The sequence below is a fragment of the Propithecus coquereli genome, unplaced genomic scaffold, assembly GCF_000956105.1.
Source record: "Propithecus coquereli isolate 6110/MARCELLA unplaced genomic scaffold, Pcoq_1.0 Scaffold58, whole genome shotgun sequence".
Lineage (NCBI taxonomy): Eukaryota > Metazoa > Chordata > Mammalia > Primates > Indriidae > Propithecus > Propithecus coquereli.
The window spans coordinates 2,126,811-2,148,564 of record NW_012151729.1 but is presented as its reverse complement, the minus strand read 5'-3'; the positions used below and the strand labels follow the sequence as shown (position 1 = coordinate 2,148,564).

Genomic DNA, 21,754 nt, shown 5'->3' with positions numbered 1-21,754 from the left:
AACTTCAGGTCTTGCTGAAACTTTAAATCCTCAACATCCAGAGGACCATCGCGAGGTGTTTTTGAAGCCTACGAATAAGAAATGCTTCCCAGAATCGAGCCTTCCATCAGTTCTTAGGTGCTATTTGGCGACCTCGCCCTGGCTGGAATGGAGAACGCTGTGCCTGCCTCCTCCCGCACTTTGGAGCCCAAAGAGAAAGGGGCCGCTTCCCAGGTTCGCAGGGACCTGACCCCACCTCTGCCCAGACTTGCTTATGTCACCGCCGCCCCGGGCCGGGGAGGTGGGAGCGGAGGGCAAGTCGCTCCCGCCCCTGAAGTCCCAGCCGCCCAGTGATTGGCTACAAGGATTCCGGCCTGGCCGCCGATTGGTCATGTCTGAGCGCTTGAAAGGTGTCTGAGAGCGTCGGACACCTCAGACGGACGGTGGCCCGGGATCAGACAGCGTCTGAGGCGAGCCTGCGACGCGCCCGCAGCCCGCCATGGCCCGGCTGCTCCGGGCGTCCTGCCTGCTTTCCCTGCTCCTGGCTGGCTTCGTCCCGCCCGGCCGGGGGCAAGAGAAGTCGAAGGTGAGTGAGCCTGGGGCGGGGACCGAGTGAACGAACCTGGCCCCTAGCTGTCCACCGCGGCGGCGAGGCACCCCTCTTCCCAGGCTCCCTTCCAGAAGGGAGGTACCCAGGTGGGAGGGACGCCCTGGACTCCGTTTGCGCCCCCACGGCCTCCGGCGACCGCCTGTCTCTTCGCAGTGCATCTACTGGAGAGCCGAGCCCCGTGCGCCAGGTGGGCAGAATGGTCAGGGCAGGAAGGTCTCTCTCCCCGAGTTCGCACTTTCTCCCCACTGCTACCTCAGAGTTCGCCTTGCTACATCCGTGTCACCTCCGTGCCTGAGCTGCTCCCCTCTAGTAAAGGCCTGGGGCAGGCTAGGGGGACACAGAAAAAGGCCTAGAATCTTGGCATCTGTGTGGGCTGCGCAAGTTCCCAGGGAGACTGACAGGCAAGGAGAAAGGGAAGAAGGCAGCTGAGCGGTCCTGGTCCTGAAGGATGGCTGTGGGGGCTCTTCTAGCCCAGGAACTATAAATGCAGGTAGAAATGCCCACTTGGATTCCAGGGCATGGGTGGAATGTCCAGAGATCTGTGACAGAAAGAGCTCTGGACAGGCGGTGTGGAACACTCAGGATCCTAAGTCCCTGCCCCCTACTTGGCCTCAGTTTCTCCATCTGCAGGAGGCTGGGGCTGGGGGGTGGGAAGGGAGAGCGGGACACAATGAAGCTGATCACTTCAGAGGGGATGCTTCGAGAAGCTGAAAAATCCACAAGCTGTTTTCTGAAGAGCTTTCTGCTGTGGGGCAGCCTCACTACCCAGGACCCACTGTCCACATTGGCCTGAGCAAACCTGGTAGCTGGAGAAAGCTGGGGACGGCCAACTCAGAAGAGGCAGAATTCTCCTGAGCCCCAGTCTGTCGCCAGCAGGGTGTGTGACCTTTAGCTGGAGTAGGGATGTCGAGGTCATGAGTGCAACAACCCAGCAGGCTTATCTCCTTGGACAGTATGTGCTGGGTGGGCTTTACAGACCTCTCTCCTTCCCCAGGGGTGGGAGAGAGGTGGGGGTGGAGGAGACAGAAGCCAGGCATAGGGATAGACCAAGAGACAGATTTCTGTCTCCAGGCTCCCAACACACACACACACACACACACACACACACACACACACACACACACACACATCTGTAAGCTCTAGCTTTGAGCTTCTGTGTTTTTAAAATCCTCTGGGTCTTTAACGTCTTATAAGTCCATGATTCTGTTTCCAAAATTCTATCCACTTCTTAGGAAGCCCATTGAAAGCACAGGGTTCTTTCTGTCTGTTTTTAACCCCCTTTCTGTCCTCAGCCTAAATCCCATTAGTCAGCTCCCTCTTGGAGTCAGCCTAGAGACTAGATGGCTATGAAGCCACTTTGTCCAAGCCTCCTCCTTTTTATACAGCCCTGTTCATAATCCCCAACTCAGAAGGCATTTTCCAGGGCAGAGATGAGACCGAATTTCAAGATCGGGGTGTGAGGTAGAGGTGGGGCGGGAGGAACCATAGCCAGGCTAGCACCATAGAGTCAGTCCCAACCTCTCAGTCTGGGGAGAGCCAGAGAAGGTACAATTGGGCCCTGCCTCAAGAAGGCTAGATGTAAAAACATGAACCTTGTAAATAACTCTGCAGAACTCTGGGGAGGGATAAATGGATTCAGAAATAACAGGACGGGTATTGTCTAGAAAAGTTTTAGGGTGAGGTGTGATCGTATCGGATACAACCAGCCAGGACTTGCTGGCTAGTGACAGCCTGGGCATGCCCATCTCTCCCAAGTTCTTAGAAATGTCAAAGCTCTGGGTTTAGGACTCAACCACTTACCTTACCCCCAACTCCAGGGCAAAGGGATGGGGAGGTATGTGAACGGGATGGACCACAGGTGACTTAGCCCCAGACAGATGCTTGCCTCCTTCCAATGCAAAGGGAGGGACTAGGGAACAAAGGGAATCCTCCTTTTCTTCCTGCTTAAGGCTGCCCAGCCTCCCTGTCCTTGCTCCACAAAAGGACTTTGCAGAAGCTGGAAAGAGTAATAGCTGCTGACGTGCATGGGATCCTAGTAACCGCTGGTTTCTAGGTGACAAACCAGGCAGAGAGGATCATGGAAGCACAGGCTGACAGAGTTGAAGGGCCCTTAAGACAGCCCTGAACCTGACTCCATCTTACAGTGGAGGAGCCAGAGCCCCAGGGAAGAGAAAGGGGTAGTCACATGGCATCAGAGGCACAGCGGGCCCAGACCTCAGGTGTCCTGCCTCCCAGGCCAGTTCTTTCAACATCACGTTGATGGGAGTGATAACATGGAAGAGGAGGAAGACACAAGACCAGCTGCCCAAGCCAGCCAAGGTCCTAGCTGGGTCCCACCATCCAACTCTCAAGACATCAGAACTCTCCTCTCTTGCCCAGTGATGAGAGGACTGGGACACCCTCACTGCCCCTCCCCTCCATCTCCTCTGGCCCAGTGGCTTCTGGGACCCAGTGGGCCCAGAGGAAGGAAGGGGGCTCACTTAAGGACCGAGTTGCGGTGCTCAGTGGTGCACACAGGCCCTGGCTTCCCCAACCACAAGCCACCCCTTTGACCTCCACGAGTCCAAGCCCACAGCACTGGCCTCACTGGCCCCAGTAGAAAGTGTAGGGGCTTTGTCACTCATCCTCCTCCTGGAGACACCCTGCCCAGTGTATCATCTTCTTCATCCTGGGTAGGGACATCAAAGACCTCTTTACAATAATGTAGGAACCTCAGGGCCCTTCGCCCTAGCTGCAGGCAGAGTAATCACTATCCCTTGACCTGGGATTTCTTTCCAAGAGACTTTCAAGCCTGTTTGATCTGCCAGTAGATTCTCACAACCATTCTGGGGAGCAGCGTGCTTATCTCTTTGGACAGCGCCAAGGTGTGCCAAGACAGTGAGAGTGACTTGCTCAGGGCCACACAGCCAGCAAAGACCAGAACTTAATGAGAGAGGATACCCCTTGCCCCACCCCACCCTGAAACTGTGCCCAGAAGCTGATCCTCCTGTTGTTTACAAGCTCTGATTACTTGGACAATCTCTCGTCTTGTTTCCTTCCCATGTCCCAGAGCTCATTTTTGGATCAGGGTGTAGTGAAGGAAGTGAAGAGGCCACAGACATGCCTCACTTTCTGGCTGCCTGACCTCTGTGGCCTGCTGGGGTGTGGGGGTTGTGTCCTGGTTTGTTTGCATTTTAAGGTGGAACTGACCCCAGCTAGGAACAAGGAGGCCCAGGGACAGGAGGAATGTTGAGCTGAGGTCTTGAGCCTGCCTCCAGCACCCACCAAAAGTCATGGGGTGAGGAATATTAGACTCATGTAAGGCGGGAATTTGCACCAGAGCCAAGAAGAGCGTTTGCAGCTGCCAGGGAATGGCCTGGTGCAGGGAGCCCAGTCTCAGCCGGCTCAGCGAGCCTGCTTCATGCACCCTACCGGGCCACGCCCTGCCAGTCTGGATGGCTCCCTCCACCTAGTCAGGCCCAGACCTTGCCTCAATGGCAAGTTTTCCAGAACTGATGGGAAGAGAGGGAGTGAATGTGCTTCTCTAACTCCCACCACCCGTCTCTGCCCTCTCCTGGCCTATGACGCTAGTTTGCACTCCATTTGTTTATTGTCTTTCTACTGCTCATGGGATGTCAGGGCCAGAAAGGACCTTAGAGATCACCCTTAGTCAGGCTTTACGCTTTTTCCTTTCCCATCACGACCGGCCCAGCTGCTGAGTCATGTCAGTGATACAATGACACCCTTTCAAGAGTAGACCCAGAGTTTTGTGGTCTGTGTCAGGGACAAAGTAGGGCAGAGTGTGGTCCTAGGTCCCAGCAGTAACCCATCCCCTCCTCTTCCTCCAATCGTCATGCTGTGAAGCCAGCAAAGTTGACTTGCTTACATAGCTGGTCCAGTTCAAGGTTCTCATCTTATAAATGAGGAAACTAAGACCCGAAGAAAAGAAAGGGCCAGTCCAAGACCACACAGGGAGTTAGTGGCATAACTGGACGTGGAAGCCAGGTCTCCCAGCCCACAGTCCACTGCACTGCAGCCCTCTTCGTCCTGGAGGTTGACCGTGAGCAGCAGCTGGGCGGAGAGGAAGGTATAATGGTCATCGTCACAACTGCTCGCTCATATGGGACATCTAGGATATGCAGGCACTGTTGCTGGACCCTTACCTTCACATTTAATCCTCACAACAGGCCTGTCCCCGTTCCTGGCTCCCCCTCCTACTTCCCTATTTGATAACAGCCTCATCTTTCCAATCCTCCAGATTTGGGACCTCTGAACCACCACTCTCCACGCTGACATACACTTCCTCCTTTCTGTTCAGTTTTCCCTTCACAACGGCCTAGTTCAGGCTCTCATCAGCACTTGTCTGGACATTGCAACAGCCACCCAACCAGTCTCCATCAGTCCAGCCAGTAAGTCAACCCCCAGTGTCAGGGTAGTCTCCCTCAGAGCCTGGTGCGTGTTCTTAAGTCGACATGTGATGTCGAAGTAATTATCACAATAAATCATTCTCCAGGGTTCCACAGCACTCACTTATTAAGTGCTTAATATTAAGCTCTTATTACGTGCTTTCGTAATCATTATGTTACACAAGGAATTAGCAGACCTCAGTTCTAGTCCATTTCCAATTCTCGGTGTTGTTCTTGAGCAAGTCACTCTCCCTTCTGGGATTTTCGTTATTTTGGAAATAGAGATGTCCAAGTTTCCTTCCAGCTCTAACCACTCCCTGGCGCCGGCTTTCTCTGTTCCAGACGGACTGCCATGGTGGCATGAGCGGCACCATCTTTGAGTACGGAGCCCTCACTATCGATGGGGAAGAGTACATCCCCTTCAAGCATTTCGCTGGCAAATACGTCCTCTTTGTCAATGTGGCCAGCTTCTGAGGCCTGACGGGCCAGTATGTTGGTAAGAGCCCACCCTTCCTCCCTGCCGTAGCTGGGGCTGTGTGCGCATTTCTGTCGCCAGAGCTGTTCTGGTGTGTGGGGAGGGATGGCAGTGACCGCGAGATTCCAAACCCCGAATCCCGGCTCTGCCGTGTTTCATGGGTCTGTGAAGGTGATTGTGTCATATAAGCCTGAGGTCTGATTGCCTCCAGACTATTCTAGATCCCCAGTTCTAATTCTTCATCCCTGTGTACCTCAGCTACCCTAAAAGCCGAGGGATGGAGGAGATTGGGTTTGTGCCTGGAGCTCCTTTCGACTGGATTAAGAAATGGCAGGTGGAGCCCAATCTTGCTGGGAATGTCTCATTTTCCCTCAGCCCCATCTGCCTTGGTGCTTCTCCTGGCCCATCTCTGGAAAGCAGGCAGTTGGCCTGAGGCCCAAGAGTATGTGTGTGTTGAGGGGCAGGGTACATTTCTGAGGTCCATTCTAGAACAAACTTTGAAGACGATCCACTTCAGCCTTCCCCTCTCCTCAATTTGCAGGTAGGAAACCAAGGATCGGAGTGAAGACACAACTTAACCAGGGTCACAAAGCTGTTAGTGGCAGAACTGGGCATTTGGCCCAGGTTTCATGACCCACTAATATCCTCACCCCTTTCTTCTTAGCTGGGTCAGAGGAAGGAGCCTGAGGGAACAGGCAGGCCAAAGGCATGTGACAGGGAAATGCTTTGGGGCGGTGCACAGTCTGCTGGCAGGGGCTGGGGGCAGGCAAGGGCAATCTGATCCCGAATGTTCTGCCTGACAATCACAAGCAAATTTCTGGAAGTGGAATGATAGTGGGCTGCATGGCCCAATGGCAGTGAGCACTCTGTCCAGATTGCTTGTCTAGTCCTTGGAACAGAGCATGGTGCATTTGTGCAAGCGACGGACCGGGTGCTGGCACTGCACGAGAGGCCAGGGAAACTGAGGAAACTGGGGCGCTGGGCCAGGGCCTCCCTTGGGTTCCTAAATTCCCAGAGTATGGGAGGATGGTAAGGGCCCCACTCCGCCCCCAAGGAAGTCCTCTGCCTTCTGCCCAGAGATGGATGGTTCAGCTCAATCCTAAGTGCCCTGAATGAGCACTCAGCTGACTGGCCCAGGTAGTGGGTCTTAGCAGTGGGCAGGTGACTGGCGATTTGAGGAAGGGTATTTCTCTCTTTTCCCCAAAACCTCCAATCTATCCAGATTAGAGTCAGGAGGAAAGGACCCGAGTCCCAGCATTGCCACGAACCCATTGGTGATCTTGGGCAAGTCCCTTCTCAGGAGGCCTCGGTGGTTTCAGCTGCACAATGGGTTGAGGGCAGGGAGAGTGGCGCGGCTAAGGCAGGGCTCCTCATCAGGCTGCCCTTGTTGTCTGCTCTCTCCCCGGCCCAGAACTGAATGCACTACAGGAAGAACTTGCACCATTTGGCCTGGTCATTCTGGGCTTCCCCTGCAACCAATTTGGAAAACAGGAACCAGGAGAGAACTCAGAGATCCTTGCCACCATCAAGTGAGTGCTCACTCAGCATCCTGAGACAGCCCCTCTGGTGTGGCCCGCGTGTCTCATTTGGCCCCAATGCACCAAGAACCACTGTCCTCTGTTAGGAACCCCACTGAGTAAAATGAGGGGAAGGGTGAGAAGGAGAGGGAGGACAGGGATGACGGGTTGTGACCTGCATGAGGAAGGAACACCGCTGCGGGGTGGGGGGGGACACTGGGAAGGGACCAAGCTGGAAAAGAAGACCACAGATCTGCATCATGCCTACGCCCATTCCACACTCATCTGCTCCCACTATGGAAGAAATCGACTCCCAACACCCTCTTCCCTGTTCTGTCCCTTTCATTCATTTCTGAGCCCTGTGCCCATTGTTTTGGGACCCACCTAAGAACATTCCACAATAGGTATGTCCGACCCGGAGGGGGCTTTGTCCCCAATTTCCAGCTCTTCGAGAAAGGAGATGTGAACGGGGAGAAAGAGCAGAAGTTCTACACTTTCCTGAAGGTGAGTGAGCAGCCACCTGTGTGCCAGGGCTGCAGCCGCGCCTGGCTCCAGCCCACAGCCCATGCCATCCACCTGTTCTTGGGCTCTTGGGGAGTTTTTTGGCATCTGTTGTTCCAACTAGATGGCTTTGCAGACTCTAGGATCTCATCAGCCCATGTTACTGGTAAGGCCCAGATGGGGGTACCCAGAGGGATGTGCTAAGGATCTCATAGTCTTCTAGAACCACAGCTGGGACTGGCGGTCAGTCCCCAAACTCCCAAACTGGTGCTCTTTTCTTAGTGCCAGGCCGTTCTCTCACCCTAGGAAGGCTGGGGAGGAGGGGGATAGGAGGGGCCGGGGTCTGAAGCAAGGCTGATGCTACTCTCTCATCCCTGCTCCAGAACTCCTGTCCTCCCACCTCGGAGCTCCTAGGCTCACCTGGCAGCCTCTTCTGGGAACCCATGAAAATCCACGACATCCGCTGGAACTTTGAGAAGTTCCTGGTGGGGCCAGATGGTATACCCGTCATGCGCTGGCACCACCGGACCACAATCAGCAACGTCAAGATGGACATCCTGTCCTACATGAGGCGGCAGGCAGCCAAGGGGAAGTAACTGATGCCCGCCCCATCCCATGTCCACCATGTAGGCGCTGGGGGAGGGGCTCTGTTCAGGAAGGAATCACATCTCCAACCACCCTATACACCTACCATAGACCCCATTCCCATTACACAAGACCCCAGCCTGACACGGATGTGTGCATACAATTGTGTGCCTGTACGGCTGGGTATGTGGGTGTTCGCACACGTGTGACTGGGCACGGGTGTCCAGCCACAGGTGTCTGTCTGTGTGAATATCCGGGAATGTGCACCATCTGTGTGCCCACAGTTGTGTGCTGTGTAGTGCTAGAGAATACTGCCCCTTTCTTTCCAGTTCTCCGTTCCAGTAACAATTCACTTAGATCTGAGCCCAGAGGAAAAACCAGCTCTAGGTCCAATCATCCTGCTCTGACCTAGACCTCTGCCCCCGGGCCAGCATCTCCCACTGCCTCCGAATACTACCACTGAAGTCCCCAGAAATTTCTGGGTCTGCCACACTGCCCAACCTCTTTCCTCCTTCCTGAAGGGCCCTCTCAAAGCTCCTGCCCCACCCCACCGTTCTCCCTGAGCTCAGCCAAGGCAGATGTGAGAGCAAGGGCCACGTACCCGAATCAGGGGTGGCGTCTCCATGAGGGAGGGGCCCAAAGCCCTCGTGGGCGGACCTCCCCTGAGCCTGTCTGTGGGGCCGGCCCTTAGTGCATTCAGGCTAAGGCCCCTGGGCAGGGATGCCACCCCTGCTCCTTCGGAGGACGTGCCCTCTTCCCTCACCCTGGTCCATTGGCATTAGACTCACACCCCTGTCTGCCCAGTAAAGGCCTTTCTGCAGCAGCTGAGCTTCCTGTGGTGCTTCCTCAATGGTGGCCACCCCAGCCTGGGAGCGGGGTGGGGAAGACAGGGTGGGCAGGGTCAAGGTGGGAGGACAAGAAAAGAAATGAGGGAACGCTTTGGGCCCCTGTTGTTTGGCCTCTTCCTTGGCCTACTCTGCTTCTCTCACTCAGCACTTACAGTTTATAGAATCAGCTCACATCTACTCTCATTCCCCCACAGCTCTCCAAGGCGGTGAGGGTTAAGATGAGGTGTTCCATTTAACAGATGAGGAAACTGAGGTTCACAGAAGAGCCAGGCCTTACCCCAGGTCTCCTGATGAGTGAGGGGCACGACTGGAGATTAAACCCAAGTCTCCCAACCTCCAGCCCAGGCTCCTTCTGCTGTTGGGGATGCCCCCCAGCCCCCACCCAGGGAGGCTCTGAGCAGGCCCCAGGGGCTACCAGCCACGGGTAAGGGTGACAGGCACTCAGGAAACGGGAAGAGGGCACTCTGGCTGGCTGGGAGAGGAATATTAGGGCATAAAGGAACACAGAGTGTTGATCTTCGACTTGGATTTATGTCCAAGATTCGTGCAAACAGCTGCCCAGGGATGGAAAGCCACCCCAATCCCAGTCTCTGGCACTGAAGGCTTAAACTTCAGGGCCTGGTAGCTTCAGGCTGGGGCCCCTCAGTGGACGCGGCTGGCGTGGCCTTCATTCCAGCAGCGATGGCTCTGGCAAGGCTGCTGTGAGTGGAGGTGGAGAGAGCCCCAGAGCCAGAACACGCTGTCGTTCTCTTCCGCTCTGGAGAAAACCCGCTCTTCCTGCAGCTCCTTGCAGAGGGGGAAGGATGGGCGTCAGGCAGGTCTTGCTACAGAGCTTGAAGCGGAAACTAAACACACACATCAACTGGGTGTGGCACTTGCGGAGGGGCTGGAACCACTTCTGGGAGGCTCTGAAGGAAGGGGGGTCTCAGCTGCACCCCACTCTTAAGACTGATGTCTCCCAGAGGCTTCAGCAGTGGATGGCAGGTCTAAGCCGGATGAGGCCTCTCTTCACTCAGCGGAGGGGCAGTGAGTTCTTCCTGGAAACTCCCAGAGGAGGAGCCCAAGTGGAAGCCTTCCGGGTGGAGCCTCCCTAGTCTTGTAAACAGTTCAGGTCGGGCTGGGGGTGCGAGCTGGCCGCCCGTCTCAGCCTCCCGTCCAGCTGAGGCTCTGGCCACACACAGCACACGGCCGCTAGTTTTTCAGTAATCTGAGGTCAGCGGGCTCTGCAAGATGAAGGCGGAGCCAAATGACATGATCTGGTCTCACTGAGGCCCCTCGCGGTCATTTTTTGCAGAGTCTAAATAAAAAAAATTTTTGAGACTTAAAGATTACGTGGTACAGTTAGTTTCAAAGTCTTTTATAGCAACCAATACAGTAACAGTGGAGATAACATGTAGGATTACTGAGTGCTACTGTGTGCCAGGCCCTAGGCTAAGCGCCTTAGATCTGCTGTCCCCAACCCCTGGGCCACAGACCAGCACTGGTCTGTGGCCTGTTAGGAACAGGGCCACACAGCAGGAGGTGAGCAGCAGGGCTAGTGAGTGAAGCTTCACCTGTATTTACAGCCGCTCCCCATGGCTCGCATCACCGCCTGAGCTCCGCCTCCTGTTGGATCAGAGGCAGCATTAGATTCTCAAAGAAGCGGGAACCCCACTGTAAACTGCGCATGCGAGGGAGCTAGGCTGCACACTCCTTATGAGAATCTAATGCCTGGTGATCTGAGGTGGAGCTGAGTGCTGGGGAGCGGCTGCAAATGCAGATTATCATCAGCAGAGAGGTTTGACTGCACAATAAATGTAATGTGCTTGAATCATCCCCAAACCAACTGCCCTCTACCCCCAGTCCGTGGAAAAATTGTCTTCCATGGAATGGGTCCCTGGTGCCAAAAAGGGTGGGACCACTGCGTTAGGTGCATGGGTCACGTAATCTTCACCCAGCCCTATGAAGCAGGCAGATTATCATCCCTTTGTGGAGAAGGGAACTGGGACACTGAGAGCATTTAAAAAGAGTTGCCACAAGTCCCCAATCTAGGAAGCAGTGGAGCCAAGATTTAAACACAGTCAGTCTGGCTCCAGACCAGAAGCAGAGCCATGCTGGGGGAGCGGACAGCCCTGCCCACTAGGCACCCTCTGGCACTCACTGAAGCAGCCTCCAAGGAGCCCCACAGAACCTCTAGGTCTCTGCAGGGAACCATCACGAAATGACTGGCCAGTCCAATCCCTTCTTCCAATCACTAAATCCTCCAACTCACACTCCCTCCAAGTCCGTCCTGCGGCCTCTGCTCGCACACCTTCTGCAAGGGGGCACTCACTACCTCCCGACAGGGCTGGCTCCATTTCCGCACAGTTGTGACCCTTAGGAGTCCCTCTCTGTGCTGAGAGGGACCTGGCTTCCCTATTGTTCCTACCCACTCGTGATTTTGTTCCCAGAAGTCCCACAGGGGAGGGAGTGGCTTCTGCCCATGAGAGCCCTGCAGGGAGCAGAGGCACTTGCTAAAGGCTCAGAGTCGTCTTCTGCCTCGTGGATGCAGCTCCGGGCCTTTCAACCTTTAATGGCAGACACCATGGCCAGAGGGAGCTTTTCAAACCCAAATCTGGTCATGTCACTCTGCCTTAAAAATGTCCAGTGGCTCCACGTCATCCTGAGGATCAGACCAGCCCTCCCACCACGCTCTGCAGGCCCTGCAGGGTCTGGACCTGCCTCGTCCCTACCCTGGCCTTGCATTTGTCATTTTCTCTGCGAGAACATCCTCCCCCCTACCTCTTCACCTAGTTAAGGCCACTCATTTCTGCCGGTCTCAACTCAAATGTTACCGCCTATGCCCCCAGTCTAGGTCAGCTTCCTCCGTTATCTGCTCTCGCAGAACCTGCCCTTCTTCCTTCAGGGCACTAAAGTGCAGCCCATCTGTGTGATGTTTGTTTACTCATTTCTGCCTTCCTCACTAGGTAACGTGCTCTCTAAGGGTAGGGACCACAACTGCTTCTGCTCTCTTAACATCCCTGGTACCTGGCATGTAGACGATGCTCCAGGATGAATGAATGAGTGGGTTCAGTCCCCTCACCCTGCAGTTGCTGTCACTCTCCTTTCAACACTGTTTCGGAAAGCCAGGCCCTCTCCCTCACCAAGATGACAAGGTAACAACATCATCGCCAAACTCAGGCAGTCCTGGCAGATGAGAAGTTATCTCCCCCAGGGAAAAACAGGATCTAGCTCTAGGGGCTCAGGCTCACCTGGTTCTGCAGGCCTGGCTGTGGGCGGGTCCATCACTTGGGAGCTCTGATTTCGAATCCCTCCACAGGGTGGACGCCAGGTGTATTCTGGCTGCGACAAAACTGGTGCTTAATAATCAATAACTGCACTCGGAAATTACAATAGCAGCTGCCGTGCCAGAACAGCACTAAATATATATTAGTCAAGTATTAATCTTTACAACAACCCAGACTGTCCTTCATTTTACAGGTGAAGAAACAGGCTTGGGGGTTAAAGTAACTTCGTGAAGGTCATCTAAGTAGGAAAGTGGCTACGCTTGGATTTGAATCCAGGCCTTTATAACTCCAGAGCCGATCTACCGCACTACGCTCCAGTGGTTAAAGATGTGCGTAAAGAATGGTCACATGGGGAGAGGCTGGACTAGAGGCTGGCCAGGACGCTTCTGCAATCGTCTAGGGGAGGGGTGGGGATGCCTGAGGTAGAGGGCCTGGGGAAGGTGGGACAGGTGACAGCAGCTCTTTGGAGAAAGACTGATAAGAAGGGAAGAGAAAGCAAAAAAGAGAAAAGAAAAGGAAAGGGAGGAGAGAGAAACATGGTAGGGCTCTGGAACCTGGTTACACGTAGAGGTTATAAAAGTCAAACCCAGGCAGGGCGCAGTGGCTCACGCCTGTAATCCTAACACTCTGGGAGGCCGAGGCGGGAAGACAGCTTAAGCTCAGGAGTTCAAGATCAGCCTGAGCAAGAATGAGACCCCGTCTCTACCAAAAATAGAAAAAATTAGCCGGGTGTGGTGGCACACATCTGTAGTCCCAGCTACTTGGGAGGCTGAGGCAGGAGAATTGTGGGAGCCCAGGAGTCTGAGGTTGCTTGAGCTAGGTTGATGCCACGGCACTCTAGCCCAAGCAACAGAGTGAGACTCTGTCTCAGAAAGAGTCAAACCCAAACTCTGACACCCCTGGCCTGGGGCTCGGAAGGAGTCCTCCTTCACGCCCTGCACTTTTATCCAGCCTTCTCCGGCCTACACCAGTGATCCTGAACAGCTGTGGGCTGCAGGATCCTTGCCCCTGGGGAAGCAGGCCAGAGCCAGGCCCTGGACACCTGCCTGCCACCACAGTGTTGCTCAGGAAGAGCTGAAGACAGTTTCTGACCCTCTCGCTTATCCTTCCTCTCTGGAAAGTGTGTGGGGCGGCCTCTGTGCATGGCCTGGCGTGAGGGAGGGACGTCACTCACCATATGGAAGAGGCGTGAGTTGGGGAGTGGGGCTGGGTGCTCCATGGCCATGGGGGGCGGGGGGTAGCGGATCTGGGACCAGTCCTCAAAGCCGTGGTGTGGCATCATGGCGGGCACGGGAGGGTAGGCGTAGGGGTAGACCCCGCAGACGTGCTCCCGGTGCGGCTCCGCATGGTAGCGCTCTCCCGAGGCCTGCAAGAAAGGGTCACGTCTGGCTCTGCCTGCGGTAGGCTGCACAGGCCGTCCCAGGGACGCCTGTCTCAGCGCCCTCTCCCTGCGTAGGACGCTAGCTCTCTGGAGGCCTGCACACGGGCACAGAACATCCACAGTGATGACCGCTGACGTGTCCCAAGCACTGACCGCGTCGGTGAGTGCGCTGAGGCTTCACTGTACCCCCTCCCTAGTCAGCTGGCAGAGAGGCAGACACCTGAGCACATGCTGTCTCTGCCACCAGTCTGTAGCTCCCTGAGGAAGGTAAGATGAGGTAAGTGCCACCTCCTCCCTCCCGCCCCCTCACCTTTGCTTTCCTCTTCTGCTGTTTGAGGGCTTCTCTTGCCTTCTCCTCATCTTTCAAGGCTTTTAGCTGAGAGAAGGAGGGAGAGAAGACTGTTGGCACAGGTGGTTCCCGGCCAGGCCCAGATCCAGGGCCTGACCAGCCCAGAGGGGTGACTGGCTGGTCCCCAGGGCCCCCTTGGGCTGCTGCTGGGCCTGGGTCGGCCCCGGGGAAAGTGCCCGACGGTAGGAGCACAGCCCAGGCTGTCGGCTGCGGGTGAGCCCTGCTGTCCTGGTGTCTCAGCACAGGTCAGGAGGGGCCACGTGAGCCTCGCTGCTTCTGTGCTAGCTACGTCTTCGGTTCCGTTCTTGAGTGGGTGGCTCAGGGCCAGTCTTACATTTGCTCCCCTAGGGCATCAGAGCTGACGGTGGAAAGTCAGAGCTGGCGGTATCTCAGAGTTAAGTCTTGTCATTGTACAAAAACAAGTCAGAGAAATTCGGTAGCAAAGCCGGAAGTAGAACCAGTGAGTGCCCTGATATCCAGTCTCACCAGGCCCCGCTAAGCCACGCCCCCTCCCCTCTCCCTCCTTCGGTCCAGCCGCTCTCACCTGGGTGTTCGACAGGGTGACCTGGGCCTGCAGCCGCTCCACCTGCCTCTTCAGCTCTTCCTTCTCCTCGTTCATGCGTTCTCGATCGCTGCGCTCCCTCTGGAAGTCCTCCTCGAAGATCTTCACCTGGAGTGGACGGGAGGGGTGGGGTGTGGGAAAGGGGATGGTTCTGAACGGAGGCTTCCCCTCTGCTGAAGCCCAGCCCCCATGCCTCCAGCCGGGGGTCACAGGTGGAAGAGCTGGCTTCGCCCCATCTTGGGGGTCACTATGGGCAGTGGGACGGGTGCCCCTCCAGCCACCGCTCCAACTTCAAACAGAGCAGTCCTGCACCCCTTGATCTCACATTCTGGGCTTTGGGTGGGGCTTTATTTGAACAAAAGATCCATGGCTTAAAAAAAATAGGTTGAGGCCGGGCGCAGTGGCTCATGCCTGTAATCCTAGCTCTCTTGGAGGCCGAGGCGGGTGGATTGTTTGAGCTCAGGAGTTTGAAACCAGCCTGAGCAAGAGCGAGACCCCGTCTCTACTAAAAATAGAAAGAAATTAATTGGACAACTAAAAGTATATAGAAAAAACTAGCCGGGCATGGTGGCGCATGCCTGTAGTCCCAGCTACTTGGGAGGCTGAGGCAGGAGGATCGCTTGAGCCCTGGAGTTTGAGGTTGCTGTGAGCTAGGCTGACGCCACGGCACTCTAGCCCGGGCAACACAGTGAGACTCTGTCTCAAAAAAAAAAAAAAAAAAAAAATTAGAAAGAAATTAATTGGACAACTAGAAATATATAGAAAAAATTAGCCGGGCATGGTGGTGCATGCCTGTAGTCCCAGCTACTCGGGAGGCTGAGGCAGTAGGATCGCTTGAACCCAGGAGTTTGAGGTTGCTGTGAGCTAGGATGATGCCACGGCACTCACTCTAGCCAGGGCAACAGAGTGAGACTCTGTCTCAAAAAAAAAACAAAAACGTTGAAAGCTATCAACCAGTGCAATCCTGTCATTCTGCTGAGGCCGACAGAGGCGGAGGCCACAGAATCCGAGTGTGGTGGATGACAGGAGTTTGGGTCTGCCGGCCATGAGAGCAGAGGACCTACAAACTGTCCCAGGGCTTCGGGGTGCCCAGGCAGAGAGCGGGCTGGGAGGAACCCTGCCTCTGCCTCTTAGCCTGTCATTTCTCATCCTCACTACAGATCAGTTTGACACTTGGTTCGAGATGATCCAGATCAAAAGCGTAGCATTAAATAGCACAGAAACGCATGGGACAGCCGTAACCTCTCAATTGCCTTTCAACCTTTCTGTGTCCCCAAGGAAAAAGTCTCTGATTTATGCTAGTAAGTCTTTAACCACAGCTAGTAGGTCTTTCTAGTAGTTGCCAATCACCTTTAAATGCAGGGAAAAAGAATTCAAAAGTTCAGAGTTTTCATCAGTCAGCAGTATCTGACTAGAGTTTAATAACATTGTTTTGTTTCTACTATATTTATTATTTATGGTTACTCTATTTATGTCAATAATTATTAATAGGTGCTTCCATTTATGGTAGTGATATAAAGTTCCCTATTAAATACATGTATTTGGAATTTATTTTTTATACATTAGGTTAATGATAGCACAGGTGGGGCGGAGACATGGTTAAATCGCAGAGGTGGTCGAGGACTGACTTAAGCTGGGGATACACTGCTGGAAGCAGGGGTGCTGGCCAACGACCAGGAAGTGGACTATTAATCGCAGGTTCCACGTGAGTCCAAGCCCATCCTGGGCTCTGAGGATGCTGCAGCTCCCCCAGCACCTCCTGCCTGTCCTCCCGAGCCTCACCTGCTGTTTCAGCAGCTCATTCTGCGTGACCAGCTCCTGCTTCCTTAGGAGGCCCCCTGCTCCTTCTGGGTTCCCAAATGCCGTGGGTGGAGATGATGGCGGGGCCTGGATGCTCAGTGCCTCCTCCAGGGCCTGGGATCAGGGAGACAAGAGACACAGCCATCAGCAGGAGCCCCTGGAAGTCAGGTCCCTACGGAGGGTGACCTCAGGGCTCTCCTTCCCGACAGTAACGATAATGACAGTAACCAGCACCACCAGTACTACTTAATAAACGTTGCCCTGTTTATAAGCACTCTATCCATACACATCACATCAGTGAATCTCTACCCAGTCCTATGAAGAAAACACTACAACTACCATCCCTCTTTTACAGATGTGGAAACTGAGGCTTAGAGACCGGAAGTGACTTGTCCAAGGTCACACAGCTAGTAAGTGGCAAAGCAGATTCAGACCCAGCATGTGCTCTGGACCAGCAGGCTCAACGGGGGTCCTCATCTACTAGAAGGGGGAATCCCCCTACCCAGAAGAGGCACGGCTCAGGTGTTAGCACGCAGACCTAGAAAGTATATTAAGTTTCTGGGGGAGCTTCAGTCTCCCAAAAACTGCTCTGCTCTGGGATCCTTCAGCTTCCGCTGGATTCTTGTTTCAGGATCCCATTCCCACCCAAACTAACCGTTCCATCCTCAATTCTTCTATAGTTAGATTAGACTGGATTTTAACTTCTACTTGGTTAATATTTTATAGCACCAAAAATGGGCTGAAACATCATCTAATAACACTTTGAAAATATAAAAAAGTACTCAATCTACCATGTTCACAAAATACGTCCCTTTATGTAAACAGTGTGCTCCCATCTTCTCAAAAGGTTCCTATTAACTGTTTTTCTGCTTCAACTCCATTAACACGGAACATTTAGAACGCTGGACACCTCACTAGCTGGCCGCCTTGGACTGATCGCCACCTGGACTTCAGCCCCTGGGTAGCAGGGACCCTGCTCACAGGCCCCAGCAGCACACTTGATGCCTCCCATAACCGTGGGAGACAGAGGAGACTGTCCCCAGCTTGGACTCGGGCCTCCGCTCAGTCTCCTCAGCTCCCCAGGAAACTGCTGGATCTCAGGAAACTCCTGGACCAAGAGTGAACTCAGGACGTTCCGAGGGGGAGTTACGGCTCCGCTTTACCCTCCTGCTCTGCCCCCTTTTTTAGATGAGAAGACAGAGGTCCAGGGACAGGGAGACACATGCCTGAAGCCACAAACAAGGCAGGCCACCTGCCTTGCATTACGTATCCACGTGGGTGTCTCTGTCCCCAGTTCTGCCAAGGACACCCACAGGGCTGTCTTTACAACCAGCAGTATGGACAACAAATATTCTGCCTGGATTTAAACTCCCGAGTCTCCCAGCTCAGGACAGATCTTTTTTCCCTCTGGCCCACGGGCCCCAGACTCAGCACAGTCAATGCTTACAAAACGCCAGAAACAAACAGAAGGGGCTGCCCCAGCAGAGCCCGCCGTGACCAGGGTCGGGAGGCAGAGGGAAAGGAAACACAGTCGGCACAGAAGGAAGAGGTGGGTCACGGACGTAACCCCTCCAGGCCTTCGCAGAGCGTGTCCTTTCAACGCTCCCTCCTGTCAGCTCGCTCCCCTTAACCCTGGGCTGGCAGGTGGGTAGGGCCAGAGTGATTCCAACCAGGGCTCAGATGGTGAAACTGAGGCCCAGAGAGGCTGGGGTGGCTAAGCTGGGACTAGACCCAGCCCCAGACCTGCCCAGCCTGCTGCCACTCTGCCTTGGCTCAGACCAGAGCTTGTTTCCCCAGCCCCACCCTGGGTGGGCGCCCTGGATCCCACTCCACAGGGGTGGGAGCCCACAGCCAGTGCTTTCCTGCTCCCCTGGGCGAATGCTTCCCGAACATGTGCTTGGTGCCAGGCGCCGTGCAAGGCACCGGGGGTACACACCCCAATGAGGATGCACACCTCCCCCCACCAGACGGGAAGACAGAGGATTAAATAAGCCGTCACAGGGAAATGTGAGCAGGGGCGTGTAAGTACTTTCGGAGCACAGAACGGGACAAGCTGAAGGAGACTCGGGGAAGGCTTCGCTGGGGACGTGGTAGCAGAGCTGACCCCGACGAGCCGCAGTGTGGCCAGGTGAGTGGTGAGGGGACGAGTGGGGCACATGCAAAGGCCTGCAGGGCGGAGCGCACAGGCTCATCGGGGCTGGCTCACTCAGGGTGTGTGGCGGGGAGCAGAGGAGGAGGAACCGGGAGGCTGGCTTGCTGACCGGAGTCACCCTCCCTGAGCTGCAGCATTGGGGGCACCAGCAACACAGTGGGTGCTGCGGCTGGGCGCAGGGAGGCCCTGCCCGTCCGAGGACCAGGGCCAAGGCACCCACCTTGTTGAGCCGCTGGATCTCCTTTTCCTGGTACTCGCGCTGCCGGGTGAGCGGGCTCAGCTGATCCTGCAGGTACCTGACCTTCTGGCGCAGCTCCTTGGCCTCTGCGGTCAGCTGCTCCTTGTCAGTCTGCAGAGAGCAGGGGGCTGGTGAGCAGCGAGCCTCCCCAGGAGGCAGACACCTGCCCTGCCTGCCCCAGTCCTCACCCGTGCATGCCCCTCTCTCTCGCCACCATTGCCACAAGGCTGCTGTGCAAGGCACCTGGGGTCGGAGCAGCAATGCCGACACGGACCTGCCCGCAATTATTCTCTCTCAATTTAAAACAACAACTAGAAAAAAAGAGGCTGCTCAGCTGAGTGATCAGCCCTGGACTCTGATGCCGGCTCCTCCACCAACCTGCTAAGAGCTGGGCACTGCCACAGCCCTTTCCTGGCTAAGCTTACCCACCTGCCATGGGTACGCAGTTCCTCGCATGAGTCACAGGGGGGCCTCAGGGGGGCTGCGAGCCCCAAAACTAAAAGCAAAACTCTGTGCAATTTTCTAGGGAGAAAAGCCATAGTTTCCACCAGATTTACAGGGGGTCTTCCATGATCCATGGAAAAGTGGTAAACTACCAATAATCCCTAAAGGACCTTACAGTCCCTGAGCCTAGAGGACAGATGACACTCAAAGATATAAATGTAGCGTAAGGCAGAAAGTATTCCCCCAGGGAGAAACAAATAAAATACTGTAAGATTCAAAGAAAGATCACCGCAGCTGGGAAGAAACCAGGGAAGGCTTCACGGTGGAGGCACTGCTTCCATACCCATTACGGAACCATTGGGACTTCATCACAGCTGGATGGCCTTTAGAGAGCATCAAGTCCTACCCCTTTATACGATGGGAAACGAATGTCCAGAGAGGGGAGGTGACTTACCCAAGGCCACACAGTAAAGCTGGGTCTAAGACCCAGCCTTCCTAATTCCATAGTTCTCTCCCCTTCCACATGGAAGGAAGTGTTTAAACTCGGGGAGGGCAGCACAGTGCCGTGGAAGACCGGGAACACCCCAAATGAACTGCATATTCCTATGTGCCTAGATGGGGGAAAGGTCTGGAAATAGATACACCAAAATGGCAGCAGTGCTTATCCTGGGGAGGGCCTGACCCAGGCTGGGGAAGGTGGTCCAGGCAAACTGTTATTTGAACTGTATCGTGCGAACATTTTACAACTATGTATTCACATCATGTGATTAGGAGGTAAGCCACAGGGGTTAGTTTTCATCCAGCCCATGTGACCTTTAGTCAATATTCTACAAACCAGCCGGTGAGTTGTCTGCAGCCAGAGACAGCTGGGGACAGCCTTGGTCAGGACTTGTGGGAGCCGTTTGGGCCTCCCTACTCGAGAGGCCCCCAGCCGAAGCCTGGCCTCTATCCTGTGTCCTTATCTACAGGGCCACACATGGTCTTGAAACGCTTCGCCTTCCCTCTGACAGGGAAGAATGGTCACATTCCAGAGATTTGTCTCACCTTTCAATGCAAGGGAGGGGAAGGGACCAAAGAGTCAGGATGTCTGGCTGGGAGTCACCAGATGTGACTACGTGCTCACGAGAAGAGACAGGAGGTGTCCTCCCTAGCCACAGATAAGGCTGGCTGCTCAGATAAGGCCCCCGTTGCCCCTTGTTGTTGGGGGGGACTCTGAAAGGCAATCTGTGTTGGAAATGTCCATTTTTAAGCTCGGCAAAAGCAGCCGGTGCCCAGTTCCTGTGCAGGGGAAGACATCGTGACATAAATATAATCTGAGAGTCTGGGAGTCCAGTGGCCTCTCCCTGCTGCTCCAGGATCCTGGAGGACCTTGCTGGTCTCAGTCACACACAGAGCAGATCCTGTGGCTTCAGAACACTTGTTCCTGGTCCCCCAAGACTGAATCTGGTCCCCTTATGCCCACTCTCTGATCCCTGCAACTTCCTTTTGTAGTAACTGAACACGCTTTTACTTATTTGCTTCAGTATTAGTTGTTTAGCATCTTCCCCGGCAAGGGCAGGGTTGGACTGTCCACGCCGAGTCTCTGTGCCCAGCACAGTGCCAGGGTATGCTCTGATGACAACCGCCCCGCTGCAAGAATACGCAAGAATCTCTGTCTCACACTGAAACAAATTGCCATCCCTGCTCTGAACCCCAGCGCCACCAAGTGCCCCAGAGCAAGCCTCCTTACCTCTCCAGCACAGTGCCTGCCTCCCTGTCCAGTCCCCCAGGCCCTAAGATTTTAACTGAACAAAAAGTTCTTCTGAATGAAAACAAGAAAATTTGAAAAGCACTAGGTAATCCAACCTCCTCCATCTTCGGATGGGAAACTGAGGCACAGGGCTCACATGCCTGAGCCTTCGGTCGCACAGCTTTTTGGCACTAGAGCTAGAATTCCCGGTCTCTGACTCCTGCCCCCGGCTTGTTTCCTCCACTGAACTCTCCACTAGCTAACACAGAGGGGAGCTGACTCTGCAGACACCAGCAGTCACACTCGCCTCTTCCATTTCAATCTTGGACTTGGCCAGGAGGAGCTTTCGGTCAAAGTCACGCTGCTTCTGCTCCCGCTCAGCCTCCAGGTCGGTCACCTGCTTCTGCAGGTCCGCCAGCTTCTGGCGCAGCTCGGTGATCTGCGTTCGGAGGCGGAGAGGGGAAGCGTGAGGGCTGGGTGCAGGGCGCGCCCGGGATGCAGGCAGGGCTGGGCACAGCCACCCTCCGAGGTTCAAAGCCGGGGACCCTGCGTTACCTTCTGCTCATACTGCTGCTTCATGGACCGGAAATGCTGGTCCCATTGCTTGTTCACTTCCAGCAGCTGTGGGGAGAGACTGGGGTTAGCGGGATATAAGCAGTGAAGGAACAGGGAGCACCAGCTCCCGCCCCACGCACACCGGCATCCCACGGTGCTCGTGGCGCGTGTGAGTAGTGGCTATAGACACTGCCTGCATCCCGCACCTCTCAAAAACTCAACGCTGCTCAAAGCCATCACCTCTATTAACTGCCACACGTTACCCTTGCCAGGAGAGCAAGATTAACACTAAGACAAGGAAACAGTATATTATTTTGGTGTACAATTTCTTATGGAACACACACGTCTTTAGAGGGCAATTTGGGACTATGTATTAAA

At 54.8% G+C, this 21,754-nt stretch overlaps 2 protein-coding genes across 11 annotated transcripts in view; one reads left to right on the top strand and one right to left on the bottom strand.

The window, feature by feature from the left end:
* Positions 1–235: 235 nt before the first annotated feature.
* On the top strand, positions 236–8,880 carry GPX3 (glutathione peroxidase 3). The gene is made up of 5 exons (XM_012658296.1): positions 236–565; positions 5,317–5,470; positions 6,861–6,978; positions 7,371–7,470; positions 7,851–8,880. Exons 1-5 carry the CDS (start codon positions 479–481, stop codon positions 8,061–8,063), a joined length of 672 nt encoding a protein of 223 aa, XP_012513750.1. The 5' UTR covers positions 236–478; the 3' UTR covers positions 8,064–8,880.
* A 454-nt stretch (positions 8,881–9,334) lies between these two features.
* Positions 9,335–21,754, bottom strand: part of TNIP1 (TNFAIP3 interacting protein 1) — a 52,446-nt gene continuing 40,026 nt past the window's right edge. For 5 of the 10 annotated variants that reach the window (XM_012658286.1, XM_012658285.1, XM_012658287.1 and 2 more), the window contains 9 exons: positions 21,377–21,442; positions 21,129–21,260; positions 18,631–18,759; positions 16,241–16,372; positions 14,441–14,566; positions 13,858–13,923; positions 13,341–13,532; positions 12,131–12,221; positions 9,410–10,197 (listed from right to left, as the gene is read on the bottom strand). In XM_012658286.1, coding sequence (XP_012513740.1) covers positions 10,163–10,197; positions 12,131–12,221; positions 13,341–13,532; positions 13,858–13,923; positions 14,441–14,566; positions 16,241–16,372; positions 18,631–18,759; positions 21,129–21,260; positions 21,377–21,442 — 969 coding nt within the window. In that variant the 3' untranslated portion in view covers positions 9,410–10,162. Of the gene's footprint in view, positions 10,198–12,130; positions 12,233–13,340; positions 13,533–13,857; positions 13,924–14,440; positions 14,567–16,240; positions 16,373–18,630; positions 18,760–21,128; positions 21,261–21,376; positions 21,443–21,754 lie in introns of all 10 variants that reach the window. The other 5 variants (XM_012658291.1, XM_012658289.1, XM_012658293.1 and 2 more) reach the window with 4 other exon arrangements.